At 43.0% G+C, this 20,906-nt stretch overlaps 1 protein-coding gene across 1 annotated transcript; it reads left to right on the forward strand.

The window, feature by feature from the left end:
* The first annotated feature begins 1,297 nt into the window (after window positions 1-1,297).
* Window positions 1,298-20,164, forward strand: LOC115311371. Its single transcript, XM_042287953.1, has 9 exons — window positions 1,298-1,502; window positions 2,589-2,707; window positions 5,497-5,697; window positions 5,931-6,015; window positions 6,083-6,253; window positions 6,760-6,981; window positions 11,495-11,669; window positions 16,624-16,700; window positions 19,867-20,164. Exons 1-9 carry the CDS (start codon window positions 1,359-1,361, stop codon window positions 20,146-20,148), a joined length of 1,476 nt encoding a protein of 491 aa, XP_042143887.1. The 5' UTR covers window positions 1,298-1,358; the 3' UTR covers window positions 20,149-20,164.
* The last annotated feature ends 742 nt before the right edge of the window (window positions 20,165-20,906 follow it).

Genomic DNA, 20,906 nt, shown 5'->3' on the forward strand with positions numbered 1-20,906 from the left:
GCTTGAATTGTGAGCGTCTGCTATTTCACGAAGAAAGAAATTGACAGACCATGCTTTATTTGGAGGTTTCAAGTCGCTCTATTGCCGTACAAACGCTGAAATATACCAGTGTGTAAAGAAATGCTCAGAACAAACGCATCAGCGGCCCGATATGTTTATCACCATCCGTGTGTGGTGGGAAAATTGAACATTTGTCGACAAAACTCCCCCAGCAGAAACCTCTGACTGCCCAGTAAGCATCAGAGAAAGCTAAACATAGTCACTTTACCCGAGGCTTGGGCAACATCATCATGTTTAACACTTACCTACGTCAGCTAACTTGCCCCGTTGTATTTTGTTCGAGAAAGCTCTCGTTCTCGACGCCCTCACCAAGGCTAATATGTGATCCACCTGTAATGACGACCGAAATCTAAAGTCACACGAAAAGTTTTGCTCAATATTCTAACAGTTTAGTTTTAAGCCGTACCCTTTCAGTGGTTTACGTGAAATAACATGCTCAAACGGATCACGCCTCTGCTCGGACAGCATCATCAGTTTTCTTCAGTTTAAACGGTTACACGAATTGAAAGATTGCAACCAGCTGCTTTGTAGACAGCTGGTTGCGGAAATTTACGCCGTCTGTAAATATCTCTACGACAGCCGAGTTCCTTGAAGTCATCGCAACCATAAACTACAGGTTGCAGCGACCAACAATTTTAGATAAATGTTGGTAGCGACTGCACTCTCGCATTCCCACCCATCATTCCGAACAAAAAGGCGCTAGTTTCGGTTTGAGGTCGGTACCTTTTCGACAACATAGATGGCGGCAGCATCAGTCTTCTGCACTCGGTGCGCTTGGCGAGTTCGTTTGAGCCCAGTTCTCCGTGCAACACCCTGCAAGTGCGATGCATTCTGGGAGAGAACTCGAACGGTGCCAGCGCGTGTGAAACGAACTCGCTAACAGTCACCGCTTACGGCCCCGACCGACCGTCATGTGCTTTATTTCCAATCATTACGATGCCTGTTTCCGCAAGAAATGTCATCCCAAAACATTTTGTATATGCACGCCTGCACTAAAATAAAAGACTATCATTTTGCATTGAAAGAGAACCTGAGGCTGGGTGGGACAAATAAAATGGAGTAAAGCTATAGACCTTTTCATTTTAGTAGTTGCCTCATCGGCGGATAGAGGGCGCTGACGCACTCGACGCCATTAGGTTGCTTCAGTTTGGTTGGTTTCGGTTTCAACGTGAACTCGGTTTTTGGAGGCTAAATCTAGTACTGTTCAGCTCATCTTCAAGTCCACTTGTGTTTCAAAGGAATGTTCCTTGTAACTGAAATAAATATTGAAGCACATTTACTTCCAGCTTGTAGATCAAATGGACATCACGTGCCTGGTAAGGCTCGGTCAGTCCAGCAAAACAATCACAGTCGGGGGCTCCTACCGGCTTGAAGATGTCCTAATCGCATTGAGGACCTCTCCACACTTCAGCCACCTTGAGCCAGAGAGCTTGCTGATCCAAGTAAGCTTTTACTGTACAATAGACTTTTTTTTTTTAATTATTCAAGTACCAAGGCGCCTGCTGGGACTATAAGTATTGTGTGTACGTGATGACACAATTTAAAGCTTCCGTTGCCATGATAACTGCTTCGGTGAGTGAGCCCATGAAATTGGATGGCTGCCAAAGTTAGATATGGAGCCAGCGGAAAGCCCTCATCGTGCCATAGCATGCATGCGAGACCTCTGTTCCGTGCATGCTCTTTGGTGCTTGGGTACTTTTGCAACTCAAAACAGCAGCAGCAAGCCCCTCCCGCAAAGCTCCCTTCTTTCCACATTAGCAGAGTGAAGGCTCGAGAGAAGGAAACCAGCAATCCTGGTGTAGGGAGGTGGTGTCCTTCTCTCCACTCTTCTGCTATTCTTGAGGTGCAACAAACTAGTGCAAGCTTTGTGCCTTTCATTGAGTATCCACATCGAGGAATGAGGTATTGATGGACGGTTAAAATGCATTAGCATTAGAAGCCCCATTTCAATAAAAAGGGGCATTGTTGTCGGCATTGGCATAGGTGTGCGCACCCTGTAGCCCTCGCCCACCACCTGTTGTCTTTTGTCCCTTGTTAATTGAGGTCACCAACTCAGTTATTGAAGTGGCAGTCAGATTGTTTAAGCCTAGTAGACGGTCTAGCGATGCTGGCAGGTGCAAGTCCCCATGTGGCTGGCCGCCCTATCCCTTGTTCTGACGCGGACAGATGCGCAACCTCGTGAAAAGTGCTGCATGTGGTTGGGCCGGAAATGCTCAGGTGTGCCTTTAAATCTTGTGGAAGGCTGCTACCATGACTGTAATATCAGAGACTGGGGTAGAAAACAGAAAAAACATGCAGTGAAAACAGGAAACTTTTCAACACTGTCTATTGCTATATTGGGCTCACATTTGGAAATTGTGTTCTGTGCAAGAGAACTATTTTTCAACTAGAGCGAAAATTGTTGGCTTGTGAACATGTGAATGAGTAGCTAGCCTCTTTGCAGCCGCAGAAACTTGTCAGCTCCAGTGTGCTGTGGTTAAACCTGCTATGAAATATGATCTCGTTACTAACATTCTTGCTCTACCTAGGTGTTCGATGACCGCTTTCAAGAATATGTCGACCTGGACGGAATCACTGTTCTACAACAGTATTCGAAAATCAAACTGGAAATCCAGCTGGAAGCTGGGGCTACCGAAGTAGCTACTGGGTAATTCCAAACAAATACTTTGTTTTATTTTTTTCTAGAACTAGTTAAATTTCAGTTGCTGTCAGGGGTTTCCCCAGAAATTGAAATTAGGGCGCACGGTGTCTAAATTTTTAGGGGGGAGGGGGGCATTGAGAATGGAGGAGTCGTTGCGAGTTAAGGGGGTGCCTTCACAAAAACCAAGGGGGGGGGGGGGAAATCACTGCTGGCTGCTGCCCATTCCAATGGATGACATGATGCACTGGGTTAACAAGACGTAATCATTAGTTGACCGTAATTTTTGCGAGCCGCAACTTAACTCATCAGCTGATCATTTTGCGCTGCATTTATATCTAACAAAGACAGTCTCCTGCTCTAAAGTAACTATATTTATTGAGTTATCACTTACATGCAAGAGGAAACATAGTTGTAATCCCCAAACAGCCTTTGCTGATTATTTTTTTTTTCTCACAATAATCTTTTTGAAATCTTATTCATAGTATGGAGCCTGGAACGCATTTCCGTCTGGTGCGTTTACCATGGCCAAAAAGTGGTCCCTTGATTTCCGCTTGATGATGTCACAAAAGTGTGATGTTGTTGCTGGCCACGTTCCTGGTGGTGTTACGGCCAGTTCAAAACGAAGGATTTTTCTTTTTCCTTGTACGGAACTAGGATGATTCCTGCAAGATGCCAGGATGTTGCTGTGGGGTTTCGGACAGGAGGAATGCTGGGCAAATGCCACTGTGACGTCACAGTATCTCACAGGAATTGTCCTAGTTCCAGCGGTAGAAAAAGGAGAAATCATTTTTGGTTTGAACCGGGCCTTACAAAAGCGGGGGCATATATGGCAGGTGCCTGTTCTGCTGTGGCTTGCTCTGCATCTAGTCATTCGAAAGAAACTTTCTCAGGCACTGGTTGAGACGCTAAGACAGCAGCCCTTGCATCCACTCGCCGTCTTTGCCAGCGTTTCGACATCCTACAAACAAGATCGCAACAGGCGACAATATGAAATGGCAGCTCCCATGACATAATTTGCTGCAGCTTCGGAGCCACTTCCAATGCATGGGAGGCATTGATGGTGAACACACGAGTCGGATGCAGCTCCAAACCTATTTTGATTAAATTTTTATTTTATATGTACTTTTTTTTGGAGAATGTCACAGAGTTCTGCATGTTCCCTTTTGAATAGTAAACAAATCTTCATTTTAAAGAAAAGAACTATTGTGGACACTGTAAGCTATAACACGACAGCTGTGGTTGTTTCGTACCCCCAGCGCCACACAGCAGACGCTGTCCGGAACACAGCACCGATTCTGTGCTGCAGCATTGCTCTTCCAGGTTGCACTCAAACTCTGTCGTCTGCTAGGCGCAAAGCGGACACTGCCACAGCAGTTTACCGACTCTTAGAAGGAGTTGTAAATAAATAAGTGTATATTTAAGCCCAGACTGATAATGAATCCAGTGTTTACTGCTTGCTTCATTATTATACATTTACATACCTGCCAACTATCCCGAATTGTTCGGGAGCCTCCCGATTTTGGAATATATGTCTCGATTGTACGGATGCAACCTCAAATCTCCCAAAAAGTGGCTGCCGTAGTTTTTTTTTTTTTTTTTGACGCTCTATTGCCATAATCATCACGCATGTGTCAGTGCGAGTTACTCGAGAGTAGGTTTAGTTTACTCTGGCAGGTTACCACATGACAACTCAGAGCAGCAGCGTAAAACGAGGGTAGATTTTCAAACGCCAAGGTACGAGATCTGTACTCCTGAGTAAGTTCAAGTGAATTTTGGAACACATATTATATGATCATGGGTGCGCTAGGCTTCAGTTGGCTTTGTCAGATCGTCAAGTGAGGTGCGGAACACCAAACTATTCTTTGTGTTTCCCCGAGTTTAGTTGGATCGATAGATGGCACTTTCAAAAACCAAGTAGAAGTTCTTGCAAGTATTTTTGAGATCATACGCGACTGAGTACCCGTGCTTTGTCGCTTCACTGAAAGCTGACAAGTATGGCTTCTGTAACATGTGTGCCTGTGATGTGAGCGTTTTGCACGGCAGCAAGCCTGACATCAAGATGCACATCGCTTCACGAAAGCTTCACAATCATGTTCGTGCCATAGAAAGCCAGGCACCATCGGCAGTTTACTTCAAAGCAACTGCGAAGACAGTGTGATCCGCGCAGAGTGCCTCTTTACAAGGTTTCTTGTCGAACTAGAAAAAAAGATGTTTTGACCCCCCATCCCACGCGGCGGTCTCCTAAATATTCATGTTGCTGGGTTGCCAGGTATGCATTTACAAACCAGTTGTGAAATTGTTTGAAACGAGGAAAGGCCATCAACAGCCATCTGTCCGATTGAGAAAAGTTTTCCACCTAGATATATATGCAATCATCGACATTGATTATGTTTAGCAGAATCCCCATACTGAAAGAGGCACGCACAAAAGCCTGTGAAGCAAACATCTGCAAGCGCTGTGGTGGCGTCTCGTTTGCACCTAGCAGATGACGAAGACAGAGTATGATGTTCCACCACATGCGGTTGCGCAGTGCTTCGGAGGGCACTTGCTATGTAGCGCTGGCGGTATGGAACTCCCACGACTGCTGTGTTATAGCTAACAGAGTCCAAGATAGTACATCGCCGAGGAAGTTTTCTATGCACTTTAGAATTCCACTACTCTTCAGTGAGCACAACCATTAAATGAGCCTGGATTACTCAAATGCAATGTTCCCTTTCAAAAAATGGAAGAGCACTTTTGAAAGTTTTATATAATGTTATGGCTTTTATCATTATTGCTTTGTTCCATTGTTCCAGGCAGTCTGAACTGCTGCTGTTTCAGAGTGCAGAGCGTCCTGCACAGGCGGCAACAAAAGACGTGTCGAGATATCGCCTCCCTCGGATGCCAGACCATGTGGAGGATGCCCTCAGCAGAGTGAAAGGGCTTGCAGATGTGTCGGAAGATTTGAAGAGGCAGATTGTCAACCACATATACTATGACCTCTGCAGTTACACACTGTGAGTTGGCATTTTATTTTATGGAAGTTGCAGACTTCGCTATGTTTAGCTTGTTCCATGCCTGTTGGCCTGTGGAAGAGGTGTTCAATTTCTCAGTATATTACATTACATACTAAAATACGGTGGTGGGCTTGGACATCTGATATACAAAAGGTGGTATGACAAAGAGCGTAGAACTAATCGAAGCACAGAAAGGAGGAAAATGAATGGCATATTTTCACACTTCCATGCAGGTATCCTGGACCACTCTACGCTGTTGCTGCAGAGCAGCTTGTAGCCAAGTATCCCAAGCTAAGGGATGGTTCTTGTTTAAAATATGTGAGTTTGTGTTACTTTGGTGTAATCGAAAATTGGAATCATGGGCACTTGTACTGCTTTCTTCCAGGAGGTCTGGCGAGCACACCTGCGCGTGAAGGCAATGAATGGGAGGCGCGCAATGGAAAGCACCGTGCCAGGTGTTGGTGCAGCACGGGCGAAGCACCAGAAGGCGAGTGAAGCTAAGCAGAACAGCGCTGACGCCAGGCCCGCAGTGGCAGTGCAGCACATCGCCAGACATGTAAGGCACCAGAACGTCTAAGTCTGCACTTCATTCTTTTGTTCCTCCGGTGCTTAGTAGAATCGTATACTGTTCACTATGCTTTTCCTGCAGCTCTTGGGAAGCATCAGTTTGGTCACTCCTGTTCTAGATATCAAGCTTCAGATTTACTCTCTCAAGGTTTTTGCTCCTTCATGCTTAATAAATGAACCTGATGAGTGATTTTTTATTTATTTGTAACTTATCATCTTGCTATTCTTTTGAGACAAACAAGCACCCAATATTTCGTTTTGCCTGATTTCGGTAGGTGCTTTGATATGTTAAAGTAGTCGCACCCTTGTGGACCATCCTAGCATGCATAATTGAATTTCGTAATTGTTTTCACGTTTGTTAAAACCACTTTGCTGATATAGTGCAGATAGCAGAAGGCACTGAATGTACTGTTAAGTAGAATTTATTTTGAGTGTATCATATTAGTGCTGAATTAGGAAATGCTACTGATTAATGCTTGTAACACACCTTTCCAGCTCAGCGGTGTTACCTACTGGGGTGACGCCGAAGACGAAGATTCTGTTGCCGGCCATCTGGCCTTCATGGCCAAGGAGGTGCGGAAAGCAAACCCGGACTGGCAGAAAATTGCATTGTCGATGGAGAGGACATTCGACGAACGCAGGCACTGGATGCAGTCGGTACAGCCACTTGTGGCCGACATTTTGGCCAAGTATCCAGCACTTGAATATCCCCAAGCTGTAAGCTCTTATTACCATTTTTCGTTTTTAAGATATTTATGCCTGGCGTCACCTTTTTATGCTAATTTGGCAGGGCTAGCTTAGTGTCCAGAACACTGAGAAAAAGTCTGTAAAAATAGAGAGAGAGAGAGGAAAGACAAAAATACGTCTCCACATGCTCTTTGGGCGAGGCCCTCACCTTTTTTTAATTCAAGTGGGAGGGAATGCAGCGTTGTGGAAGCTACGCTAGCCTTGCCAACTTAGCACAGGAAGCTGACGATGACTATAATTTACATTTATTCAGTCATGCTGCTTTAGGCTAGGTAGAACATGAAAAGAAATTCCGATCAGGCATACTTGTTTCAATTGCACAAACTGCATTCTATTGTTGGTGACAGGCTGGCAGTGTTGGGGGCCATGACTATTGTTTTTTTGTTTGGTTCTTCCTGAATATCATATATTCTCCGACTCATGCCTCGTTGAAAGGCATGGAGGGCAAGTAAATGTGAAATAAATCAACACAAAAAGATGTACAGTGTTTCCTGGCGTATAAGATGCATCGTTTAATAAGACACCCCCCCACTTCTTGCAAGTTTCTTCTAAGTAAGAGTTGGCATATAAGACGCACCTGTGTATAAGACGCGTATCTAAGAACACTTATGAAGCGCCAAATTTGCGGAGAAAAAATAGCGCAACCATGCATTAAGAGATCCTGCATAATTGCAGGAGAAACATTTTATTACTCGAAGCACGTCACAAAGCAACGTGTTTTCTTTCTTTCTTTTCGTTTCCTTGACTTTCTTTTTTGTTTTTTGTTATGGAACTCTAGTTTTGGGAGCTTGACTTGCATTTACGATGCATCATTTGCATTGAGCTGTCATAATAGTTATAAAAAGACTAATCAGCATCAACAGGAGTTTTTTCAGTTTGCCAAAAGGAAAAATAAAATATACATATATGACACACTGTTCTATAAGAGACACCGCTGAAAGGTTTGGAAAAAAAGTGTCTTATACATAGGAAAATATGGTAATTGGTTTTGGATTATGCTGCAGAATGCTTCTATATTTTCAAAATTTTTGTACATGCCAAGCAACTTGTTCTTACTGCACAGTTTTTTTTCAGTGTTAAGATGCACTGAAAGTGTTAGCCAGAGCAGCACCTGTATATCAGAGACTTTCATGCTTCAGATAAGGGCTCAAGAATATGTTGTAGCCCCCATCACATGTTCTATCGTTTTATGTTCTTTTACAAGGAAGGTGTGATGTGGTCTGGTCCATGTGTACTATCACGGGTACTATGTTTTGAAACGGCAAGACGCATGGTGCACGGTGCTACTAGCACCACTTGTCGTATCACTCCACAAACACCGGTGCATGCTAGGCCGAGAGAAATTTCCTCCTGCACTCGTTGCGCCATTCAGCACTTCTGGGCCGTCTGCCAGCGAACACAATTGTCAACAGAACCACCGTCACGATCAATACGCTTCACGTGCATTTCATGGCAGCAGCGGATTGCAAAATCCGTTGTTACGCACCTGCTTTTCTTTTTTCAATGCCGATTCCTTTCTTACTTGCGTGATTGCTCTGCATGAAACAGCACAAACCGAACAGAAATTTTATTAAAAAGTTCTGCAGTGCCTTTTATCTCCATATGCGGTGCCTCAACTTATCGTGCAATAATCGGGTCGTGATTAAATGGCTCAGACGCAGGTGTCGGTTTGTATTTGTGGGCAATGACAAGTGTGACCTTGGAGCCTCCGTAGCCAGTGCAAGGTTGGCCGGTGCCGCACCCTCCATCTTGCTAGCAGACGGCTGGGAGCCTCCGTAGCCAGTGCAAGGTTGGCCGGTGCCGCACCCTCCATCTCGCTAGCAGACGGCTGGAAGAGCACAGTTGCGCAACGGTTGCAGGAGGAGATTTGCTTTGGCGTCGGAGTCTGTCGGTGTTTGCGAAGCAATGCGGCAGGTGGTGCTAATAGTTCCGTGTGCCGTGTGTACTTTCAGCTCGTAGTGTCCACGATAGTACTTTAAGTTGGAGAGGGAAAGCAACCCTTAGAGACTGCCATGGAAACATAAAAAGTCTCAGCATTGTATTGTTTCCTGAAATTTCGCAAATAATTATTGATAAAAAGTAGCAAGGGCTGGTTGGCAAACTCAAGCAGGACATGCTCTGTGGAGCATCAGAATAGCAGCTTGTGCTATCTGTGCTATTTTGCACCCGTAGATACTTTGGGGAGAGCTCACCCTGCAGAACTCGGGGATTCTTAGTTCGATGCTCACCCTGGTCCGTTTCATTTTGGATGAGCATTATACCAGCATGTGCTCAAGTGAAGACGTCTTCTTGGTGCATATCGGAGACCTTAGGTTAGCAGCAACACTGCACTGACCAAGTCGCTTATTTACAGTGGAAATATCATGTGCTCCTTGAGACGGATTAACCCCATTGTCTAAAAACTATATGACACATATTGTACAGGAAGGTCTAGATGTTGGGCCAAGACCAAAATAAATCACAGAAAATCGGATGTACAAGCTACGACCCTGTAATTTACCAGACCAGTTCGGCTACATGGTGGATTTAATTTATGAAAATATCAAAGACTTGTCCCAGTTGAAAGTTAAAAATAAAAACAATAAAACTTTTATGGGGTCTGTTCAGATAGAATCACACACATCCGGTTAACATTTTTGTTTTTGTTCATATTTTTGTATGTTAATCCTCAATGTGTGGGGAGTAACTAGCCAATTATGTGAAGTGTGAAGCGCTATAGTTTTGACGGTGGCAGAATAATGCTATGTGTTTTTTTTTATAGAAAAACACACCGATAGTGTGTGGACTGCTTTACCTTAATTTTTAAAAAAATCTAAGATATTAATTTAATTTTTTTATTGCGCATTAGAGTTACGGGACTTTTCACTTTTGAACATGTTTGAAGCGCTGTAACCATTGTTAATTGTAACTTATGTCAACAAGTTCTATTTAGGTGATAAGACCCTTTTAGGAAAAAGACATACAAAAGTTTTCAATATTATGTCTTCTTTAAGACACGACGGGATAAAAAATCTCAAATATGAGGCAAAAATGTCAAAGTAGCCAAGTTTGTGCACTTTTGACGCGTGATATGTATTTCAATATTCTATAAATATTTGTGAATATAGTCACTAAAGCTACTATTTATATAAAATATTTGAGTTTTCTATTATTTGTATGTTGTCTATACACCAACTCGAGTTCATAAACAAACAAACATGCCTCTATCGGCGCGTATGGCGCCGCACGTGCACGTTAAAGTGGCAGAAAGCGCGCCATCTCACATCAGCACTTGTCGACAACGCCCGTTTCAGTTCGAGTTTTTTCTTTTGAAACATGTGAAAACCTGTATTGGAACCTTTCCTTGATCTTGACGCACAGCCCCGAGCTACACTGCTCTGAAGCGTTTTGGTGTGCAGGCAAATAAACTGGATAACCTACCAAAATGCCATAGCGATGCACGGCACACTTGTTTTCTTCCACCCACAGCTTTTTACCTGAAGTGCTCCCGAAGCACCACCACTGTGGCGTGACGTAACAGACATGATTTGGTGTATTACTTGTCGTCAAACTTGACAAAAATGACAAAACTCCAAAACTGGATGCCACCTTCATGTAGTCTTAATATTGTTTTCTCACAAAATATTTTTTTCTTGCAAAAACGTTTTTGGTTTTGTCACACATAGAAAGAGTAACATAAAATTGTGAAGAAAAAGTGTTGACTGGGGACACGTATGTGTGATCTTATCTGAACAGCGAGCCCCCCTGGACCGACATGAGGTTAAGCCTTTTTCTCTCAAAGCTAGAAAACTTTTTTGTGGGCCACTAAGACGTTTGATAGAAAAAAAAAAGAAAAAAAAACGGGGAACAATAACAAGGTAAAAAGTTTTGTTTTTCCTTCCACTTTTTTTTAGATCAATGACCCACGACAACACCTTTTTGACTAGATTGAAATACACAGAAATTTTATTGTTTTCCTTTGTAATTTCTGAGTGGGTCAAGTATCGTGCTTGGTATTTGAATTAATTGCATCCACCGCCTACCCACACTTAGCTAGTAAATTACAGTGTCATAGCTCGCAAATTCAAATTTTTTTGCAGTTTATTTAGGTCTCGTCTTGACATTTAGACAACACTGTAGATACTCAGCTGAAGAGGAGCTTTCTGGTAGCCTCAGGGCAGCGGTTGACGTTTTGCTGAGTCTTATTTAAGCGAAATCTTGCATCTGCTCCAGAAGTTGACTGTTACAGGTCAAGAATAGCAGAGAGTTCTCTCCTTCTTGCTCCACGTTAGCAAAGTGAACACTGGAGAGGAGGAAACCACCAATCACGGCGAAGAGACGTGGTTTCCTCCTCTACATTGTTCTGCTATTTTTTACTTGTAACAGACTATAGCATTTTCATTGAGCCTCTGTGCATTGTTTTGCAGGATTTCTAAGTACCTGCAGTTAATGTGGGCTTTACCAATTAATTGTTCCTCTCTATCATTTTCTAATATTGGCACAGATTCGTCAGGAGTTCCACCTCCTAACGAAACACCATCTAGACACTGAGCTGGAGGCAGCCATAAAAAAATATGGCAAGAGGGTTGTGACCTTGGCAGAGAGGAAATGGCGACTCAAACCCTCAGTCGTTGAACTCCACAAGCGCCTGGATGTACTGCCGGAAGGGGAGAAGGATGGTAAGCTGTTCTCGAGTTTTTACCTTTTTTTCAGCTTGGCTGCAGTGCTTGAAGCATGTTTCAAGCACACATGCTGTTAAAACCTGACCTACAGAATATTTTTCAGCCAGGATGAAAATTCTTTGTACTACAGTTTGCCTCTCACCATCTCCCCGTGGGGCGGTTTGCTCACTTCGCGGTTGCAGCTACGGCCAAGAGGCATTTTTATGTCACGTGACCAGTTCCATGGGGACAAGAAGTACCTAGTGTCCCTGCCTAATGGCTGAGAAATCCATGTCGCTTTGAGTACAACAGTCTAATTTCGCTTGCAGAAACTGACCACAGAAGCTTTAAACTGAAGTCCAGTTAACCGCGCCATCATACTTTAAGAGCGGCAGGTAAAGTTACGCCAAGGAAGGTAAAAATGAGCCAAAATAAAGGAAAAATCGCAAGATAAAAGCGGTGCAGTATAGTTATATACCCACGCCATTCGTCGGCGAGACTCACTTTTTGCTGTAGTCGAGAGGTGGGAGCGCCGAGACTTGTCATCGTGGCGTGAAACTCCCAAGTTCAAATCGCACCAGAAGCTTTTCTTTTTATATATATATATATATTTTGTGCATATGTCTTATCTCTTAACTGTGATCCTTTTTACAAATCGTCCAAGTCATCCACTTGCACGGTGTTTACTATTTGTCCCACCTGTTCAATCATCACACTGGAAGAAAAAAAAACATCAAGCCAAGTTAACGTGCCAATACAATCGTTTCTTAATATTCATTAAAAGGAAACCAAGATTACAGCATTGGTATGACTTTAACACAAACGAGGCCGAAAAAAGCTTTCTTCCCCTAGCAACTACATGCACTTTTATGCGTTTTCAGATATACAATGCTCTTGCTACGACTCTTTTCAATAACAGGAGGCACCTAATTCATACTTATACACACTGTAGTTGTGTCAATTAAAAAGAGAAAAAAAGCTTCCACAAAATAAGCACCACAAAATAAAAATGTCCAGCAAAGTTTGAATTCGAAACTTTCACGCCGCGACAAGTACTGGCGCTCTTACCTCTCAACTAAAGCAGAAGGCTTAGGTCTCCAGCACTATCGCGGAGATATAAATATACTGCCACCACTTTTATCTCAGGTGATTTTTCCTTTATTTCGGCCAATATTTACCTTTCCTGGCCATTACTTTACCTGCCGCTCATAAAGTATAAAGGGGCGGTTAATTGGACCCCAGTTAAAAGCATCGGCAGTTAGTTTCTGCGAGCGAAATTAGACTTTAGTACTCGAAGAGGCACGGATTTCTCTGCCCTTAGGCATGGACGCTAGGTACTTTCTTGTCCCCATGGAGCTGGTCAGGCGACATAAAAATCCCTCTTGGGATTTTTATGTCTCCTGGCATAAAAAGAGCAAACCGCCCCCAGGGGGGCTGAGGGTGGAGTCCCCTTTTTAAAAACGCCTTTTTTGGTTCATTAGCTACCGTATTTACACGATTGTAGGTCAACTCGATTGTAAGTCGACCCCCCCACATTGCACATCAGCGAAAAAAAAAAAAAAAAATCTGTAGATGAGTATTTTACTGTAAACACGTGAGAATGGCAAAGTATCTGTTTCGAAAGCCAAGCCTCCAACACGCGATTGATGCCTTCTGGCGTGCTTTGGCTGCACATGCACGCGCGAGGTGCATGAGATGCCTAGGCGTTATCCAAACTGGGAAGTTCACGCTGGAGGCGGGACAACTGAAGCTGGTCAATGTCGTTCTCACTCCGTCCGCGACTACACTACGACTCGTCCGCACTGAGGATGTCAGTCCCGTCATCATCACTGCCACTTTCTCGAACACGTCGGCGGCGGCGTTCTACGAAATCTTGTACTTCGCAAATGGCAGGATCAACCGTATCTTCCGCGCTTGCTCGGTGATCGCATTGGACGTCAGGAGTAGGGTCCGATTGCACACTTTTGCGGCGTACGTTGCAAGCCTGACTTCCAACTCCGGGACCAGACTTTGGCCTACGGAAGTTCCTTTGTTTGCCGTAACAGTTTAAGAACCTGCGCCACTCCTGACTCCACTGGAGCATCACCGCTCCGACAGGTCGAACTTGCGTCGAACACCAAAGTTGTTGGTTGCTTCTGAGTGAAGAATGGCCATAAACGAGCACAGAAAACCTGAACTGCCCGGATCACGCATGTCAATACAAAAAAACATAGTTAGCGCTCCAGCATGATCTCGTCACTCGATCAAACGATGTGCTAGAGCTACCGTGAGTCGCACGAAAAACTGCGAAGAGAAGCTGCGGGGTGAGTGAGCCAAGTGAGCTGTGAGGCTGTTACAGCGGCCTCCAGAGTGGCTCTTACAAGAAGTGCCGCCACCCCCCGGGAGTCGGGCGCGCCGTGCGCTGTTTACCGCCGTATATTCGGGTTAATTTGCGAATTGCTATCAATAATACTCGTTTGTGCGAATAAAAAATAATTAATTTGTAAAATGAACACAAAGAATAGTGCAATGCTAGAGGTACAGCCGGCTGAACTCGTAACAAGTCGGGGTGGTCATGATATCGCGATTGTTTCATTTTTGCCAGTGGTGGAATGCTTTGGTTCGATAAGTCGATTTTCAGATTTCAGATTTTCAAAAATTGAAAAAAAGGGTCAACCTACATTAGTGTAAATACGGTAACTAAAATCTCAAGTTAATTAGTTGGCCACGGCAGCCACTAGAAAAAAGTTGAAATTAGGTAATTAAATTACCTAATTTGAACTTTTTTCTAGTGGCTGCCGTGTCCAATAGCACTGCCCCAGGGCTCGAATTACCCTATCTCACATTCCTCTTTTTTGGAAATTTGGTGCAGTTAATAAAGAAAAGCCCTGTATATGTCTGAGGGAGCAATAGGACTGGCATTTGTGAATAGGGCAACTGGGAAACATAAACCGAGAGCGTATCAACGGGTTGCAGAAGCAACGACATAGCAACCTAACATGTGTTTGTCGCTCTTAGTGTCGCTGATCACCTGCAGAGCAAGCTATTGGCCTCGACATCGACCTAAAGGTGGCACTACTGTCGCACTATCGTCATCATCAAAGCGGGGATAGAACCATGGCTGCCCTATAGGCTTACTACGTTTGCGTGCGGGGCGGTGTAGATTCTTGCGTTTATTTTGTCGCACAGTATTGGTGGGAAAACAATTTTAGCGGAAAATGGTGCAGTACTGTTCGCTGCTTCAGTGAAGATCGAGTTGTGTTACCAGCATATGGCCTAAATTTTAATAATCGCTTGTGTGCATGCGTCGTCTGCTCTAGGCAGAAGTTGGGAAGCATGGATCACCATGACAGATGCCTATCTCATGTGAACTGCACTGTTATATGCTTGTTTCTTTTTAAATAGATGTATCGGTTCATTAGCATGGGAATTCAACAAAACAATGAACTCCAACCCTGATAACATAATACTGGTATTCTAGGCTGTGAAATCGCAGGTTCTGTGTATTTTCTTGTAACTTTTAGCTTTTGCAGTAATATAAATATTTAGCATGAAGAAAAGTTAGTGCTGTGTTGGAAATTACCGTTCTAATGAGTTCTGTTGCAGCCAGCGAGAGTTCCTCTGCTAGTTACAATCTGCAAACTGTTCTTTGGCAAGACAACTGAAATAAGTGAAACAAACTATTCTAATATATCTGCTGCGAGTGGAACAAATGAGTGTAACCGAGCAACGCAGTAGCATGCGTGTTATTAGGTGCTTTTCTCGGTATTGTGGGTTCACCCACTTCAATTTTTTCAGAGAGCCGCGGATGTCAGGAGGCTAATATCATAAATTTCTGGCTAAATAATAATCTATTCAAACATGGTAGACTCTGCGATTCTAACAAACGACCTGCACCACGACACAAACAGCATCGGCTGCAGCGACATTATTTTATTGATGAGGGCTAGCGACTCTCACGAGACTTTCACGTCACCCTCTGCCCTCACCTAATGCATATTGGGGTTGTGCAGTTCATTGATTAATCTTCAGATTATTTCAGTGATGCCTTAATTGCAATATTTCTTTTTGTCTTTTAATCGAAATCTTGTGCTGGTGAAAGTCAGGAAAAGTAAAAGTTGTTTTAGGACAGAGTGCACGGTAAACCACTTCAGCGTGCCTGTAATTGTCATCGGGGAGGATTATACTGTTTAAATAATGACTTAAAAATTACTTCACTTTAAAAGGCTTTCCTTATTCACATTTCTGTAAGCGTCACATTGCAAAGTTTAAAATTGGAATGCCATATGCCATTTACGAGATAGTAAAAATAGTAAAAGAAGTGTAGTTTAAAGTCTTCTATGTAATGTGACTGGAGAATAATCAACGGGTTTATCGATTGATTATTCTATCAACGGTTGGCGATCAGTCAGGTTAATTTTTTATTTAACCCCCAGCTCCAATCAATATTTAACATTTTATGAAAGCTATGGATTATGCGAGTTAACAAGGATATGTAGGACCAAAGTTTCTACAAACCACAGCACTAAGATTATGGAAGCCTCCGGCCTAATATTTATCGCTTTGTTGAATTTCCACACATGTGAAACAATACAACACAATACAAGGTTTAGTAAGAAGAATCATCAACAAAAACATCAAACATCTAATAAAGAGGGTCCAGCTCAGCTGGAAACGGGCTTGCATTGTCCAGATTCATGCTTGTGAATGTGCGCCCGAAGCAGACGACGCGCGGCAGCATGTTTCCGATTTTGGCCGCACGGTGGCGACACGGTTTGATCTTGAGACGAATAGCAAAACTTGCATTTTCTCTGTCAATATCAACTCCTCTGCGAGCAGTACTAGCTAGGACCATGGCAATCCACAAGTGTTCCCAGTTGCAGTGATAGCGGAGGAAATTAACTTGACAAATCAAAATCACCAGTTGAAGATGTTTCAGGCGTAGCTTGGCAGAACCTGGACTGATATAATGGTGTAATTTATTTTATTGCAGGCTGCTTTGCCACAGGAGTTGTGTCGCTCCTTCCTCGACTTCTGAAGGAGGATGCAGGCAGTTACCTGCAAAAACTGGTAAGCATGATAACTTACATAACCTATAGTAATAGACAAGATGTTAAGGCATTGAGTTTGATTGACGTTAATGTGTCAAACAGTTTCTGCTGCCCATACCTGAGTCTCTTCATTGGATTCCTAGGTAAAGCTACCTAGGACCCCTAGGTTCCTAGGTAAAGCTACCTAGGAACTCCAGCCAAGGTGCCCTTAACTTCACAGGTTTATCGTGGACAAGGCGTACCTCAAATTTCAGTTGCATGCCTCAATCCTTAGCTGGGGCATGCCAAATGCCCTTTATTAGTTAGTACTCCCCCCTTTGCAACTCCCACACAAAAGAAGACATGCTGGATATAAAAAAAAAAAATGTACAACTGCCAGGTTTGGCATTTTTTTATTTATTTGGAAAGAAGTTATTTTCTTCACGGTGAATATGGGCGCACATTAAGTCTTATCGTTTTTTTTTTGGTGAACAAGTATCTTTATTCAATAAAGGACCATGGGGTCTTTGTCTTGCTTTTCTTTTTCCATGAATGATGAGCAATTACTATTGATTGGGCCCCACACATAATGTCAAGGACATACTGGGTGTTTCACTTTAATGGAAACAGTTCTATAAACAGAGAATGAATCCATCTACGGTGTGTGTTTCTTGTGCTGAGCAGACGTTAGAGGAGGTGATAACCGTACCAATCTGTTGGGTAATTCGCTAAAATTTGTTAAATAACTTTTCAGTTATGGGCTTTATGGCCCATGTTGCACTCCCAATTTTGAAGACAGAGGCCGTGCAAGGCTAAATTGATTTACGGAATCAAAAGAAAAGCCACTGTCTTTTAGATACAGATATTAGGCAAATTTGGCCTGTGTTACCAAAGTTTCCGAAACTGGGTGGAAATGAGGGGTGCAGATTTACAGTGCTTGTACCGTCTGCGTGTTTCTTCTCCTTCGTCCGTGTTTGTTTGCGCTGTTTTTACATTATGATCAACGAATACCAACTAGCCCAACTCTCGACATTAAAACAAAGACCAATCTTTGTCTAGGAATATCTCCAAGCCGATTGCATTTTTTCAATTCTGCAAATTGCTTTAGCCTTGCAATATGGTTCATAAGGCCAGTAACTGAAAGGTTAAGTAGTTTTAGCTAATTATTTAACATATTATGTCTACTCTAATGTCTGCCGAGCCCAAGAAGCACACATCAAAGACGACATTCATGTAGATGTTAGCCTCTTTTGTTTATAAAGCTGTTTCCATTAAAATCAAACACCTGATATAGAAATATGACTTGTTCATTTGTGAAATATGTGCACCATGAAAACTGAAGAAAGAAATGCATGTGCATGTAAGTACTGTATTTTCCAGACTATAGTCCACAGACTATACATGTTTCAAAGTTAAAATTTTACGCGGTGCGAACTATATGGAAATATGGACTATACAAGGATTTGTATTTTTCTTGATCTTTCACTGTGACAAGATAGGAAAGATTTTATGAGTAACTGAGTATATTAATAGTGATTTAACAAATGATACAAACTTCTATGTGAGCTAATACAGCAGGCATTTGTCAAGGTGTGCTGTGTATAATTTTTACGTGCAGACTATGCACCGGGTGCGAACTATGTATAGCGGGTGCAGACTATCTAAGCAAAAACTTTTATTTTTGACCCCAATATCGCCCCTGCGGACTATAGTCCAAAAATATGGTACAATGGTACAAACGAGTGATATTTCAACCCACCTAGCAACCTTGTGTTTCATTTCTCATCTGTATTGCAATTGCTTTCTGTAATATAATAAATACATATATAAATGACCAAGTTTTCTTCATTAAAGCACACCCATTTTTTTTTTCTCGTTATAAGTAGGTGATATACTTTCCGGTGATTAGAGAAAAGAAAATTCAGCAGGTCTCTATTTGTATCTATTTCTTTTGAAAACACCAGTGTATTTTGGTGATGGTATATCTCATGCAAACACGAAGGTGGAAATTATCAGGGACAATGACTAAGAGACACAAACAGTGGTGTCGGAAGTGTTCGGAAGCTTGACCCCGCCCCCTTCACAGAGTTTACTTTACCTGTCTGAAATTTCTGGAAGGGGAGGGGGGTGGGGGGGCTGGAGGCTGGAGGTCCCCTGTACCCCTTGTTTTGACATCAATGAAAACAAAACACCCAATACACTAAAGTATTTCAATTATTTACATCTCTTCATCTCATAGGAGCATCTATACTTAACTTCCTTTTTATAATAGAGGCATGATTACATTGAATGGCTGTCATGCCCATGTGCTCCTTCCTGTTCTCAATGCACAATTTTGAATGCACTCTCTTAGCATTTGTGTTACACACATCCCAACAATGTCTAGTGACACTTGGGATAGTGGTGGGCAGTCCGGTGCATGAAGATTTAAAAATAGTATGGTGTCAGCATTGGTATTGGCGCTAAGAAAGGAACCTGCATTGTAGATCTCTGAGCTTGTATTTGTCGCGCGCAAGAAGCCTGTAGATGCTTTTGCCTTAGGCGGCTGTTCTACTAGGCGAGTGTGTGGCCCCAGAGGACAGTATGCGATTTTAAAAGCCTTTTTCAAGACCCACGTGAATTTCTGAATAGACAAGGAGGGTGCATGGTTCTAGTCAAGATGTGTCTGACAAGGAGCTACATACAGGTTGAATAAAAGATTGACCAATCTTTTATTTTTGAGACTGGTGAATGTTTATTGGTATCTTTCAGCTGAACCTATAATGTATATGGCCTATTTATAACCATCTGTTCAGAAAATGCTCCCCCAGCATTCACACTTGGGACTGGTATGCTGACAAGGCAAAGTGTTGCTGCATCTAACTTTGACAAAACAATCAAATGTGAACTGCAAAGGCAACTTGGGCCACATTTTTAAACTCAGCTTTGCAGCAGATTTGTAAATGTGCTGGAAAGTGGATTTCATCAGTGCAACTCGCAGCAGGTTTGAAAATACTCTTGTACATCGAGAAGTTATTTTTCAAAATTCAGTTTTCTCGGAAAAAGGTTACTCGCATTTCTTAGGTAAAGTAAAATTAAAAAAAAAAAAAGAATTGCATAGTTTTGTATGCTTTCACTTTTTTAAAACACAAGTGCCGAACCCTCTGTACAGCTCAAAGTAGCTTCTTGGTTGACTTGCACTAACTTCTATGTTCTATTTTTTTTAGGACCCAAGCAAGGTGCACATGCACCCAACGGTGCTCTTCTCTGGCGACTCAGCCTTCAGTGCCGACAGCTTCTTGGTGACAGTGGAAGATCTGACCCTGGATGGACTTGATGTTTTAGGCTCAGTCTCATTAATGATTTCATTGTACTGGGCCTTTAATATCAAGTATGCTCCAGGGGCGCAAAAGACTTTCGCTGTCATCGAGAGGCTGGTTGGCTTGGCCTTCACACAGCTGACGGCCTTGGGCCACACCGTGGTCGCGCAAGTTATGCTTAAGGATTAAGCGCAAGTTACGCCTAAGGAACGAAATTGAAATAAACGAAGTTTGTTATCAAAGGTTCTTCGTATGCCTCTTTTTTTTGCAAATGGGTGAATGGAGTGTGCATGTACTCCCACGAGATGGTGAGGGTGCAGGGGGGGGAATATTGGTGCACCCTAGAATGGGGTGTACTGGTATTCTTTATAATTGGTCATGGTGTACGAAACAGAACAGTAGTACACCCGTGAATGGAGTGTGCATGTACTCCCATAAGATGGTAGGGGTGCAAGGAGGGGAATATATATGCGCCCTAAATTAAGGTGCATCAATATCCCCGGTAAGCGGTCATGGTGTAGAAAAGGGAACAACAGTACACCCGTAAATGGAGTGTGCATGTACTCCCATAAGATAGTGAGGGTGTAAGGAGGGGAATATATATGCACCCCAAATTAAGGTGCATCAATATCCCCGATAAGTGGTCGTGGTGTACGAAAGGGAACAATAGTACACCTGCAAATGGAGTGTGCATGTACTCCCATAAGATGGTGAGGGTGTCAAGAGGGGAATATATATGCACCCTAAATTAAGGTGCATCAATGTCCCCGATAAGTGGTCACGGTGTAAGAAAGGGAACAACAGTACACCCATGAATGGAGTGTGCATGTACTCCCACAAGATGGTGGGGGTGTAGGGAAGGGAATATTTGTGCACCCTAGAATGGGGTGTATATGTATTCCCAATAAGTGGAGATGGTGTAAGAAAGAGAACATTAGTACACCCAT

Source organism: Ixodes scapularis, unplaced genomic scaffold (assembly GCF_016920785.2).
Source record: "Ixodes scapularis isolate PalLabHiFi unplaced genomic scaffold, ASM1692078v2 ptg000597l_1___fragment_3__unscaffolded, whole genome shotgun sequence".
NCBI lineage: Eukaryota > Metazoa > Arthropoda > Arachnida > Ixodida > Ixodidae > Ixodes > Ixodes scapularis.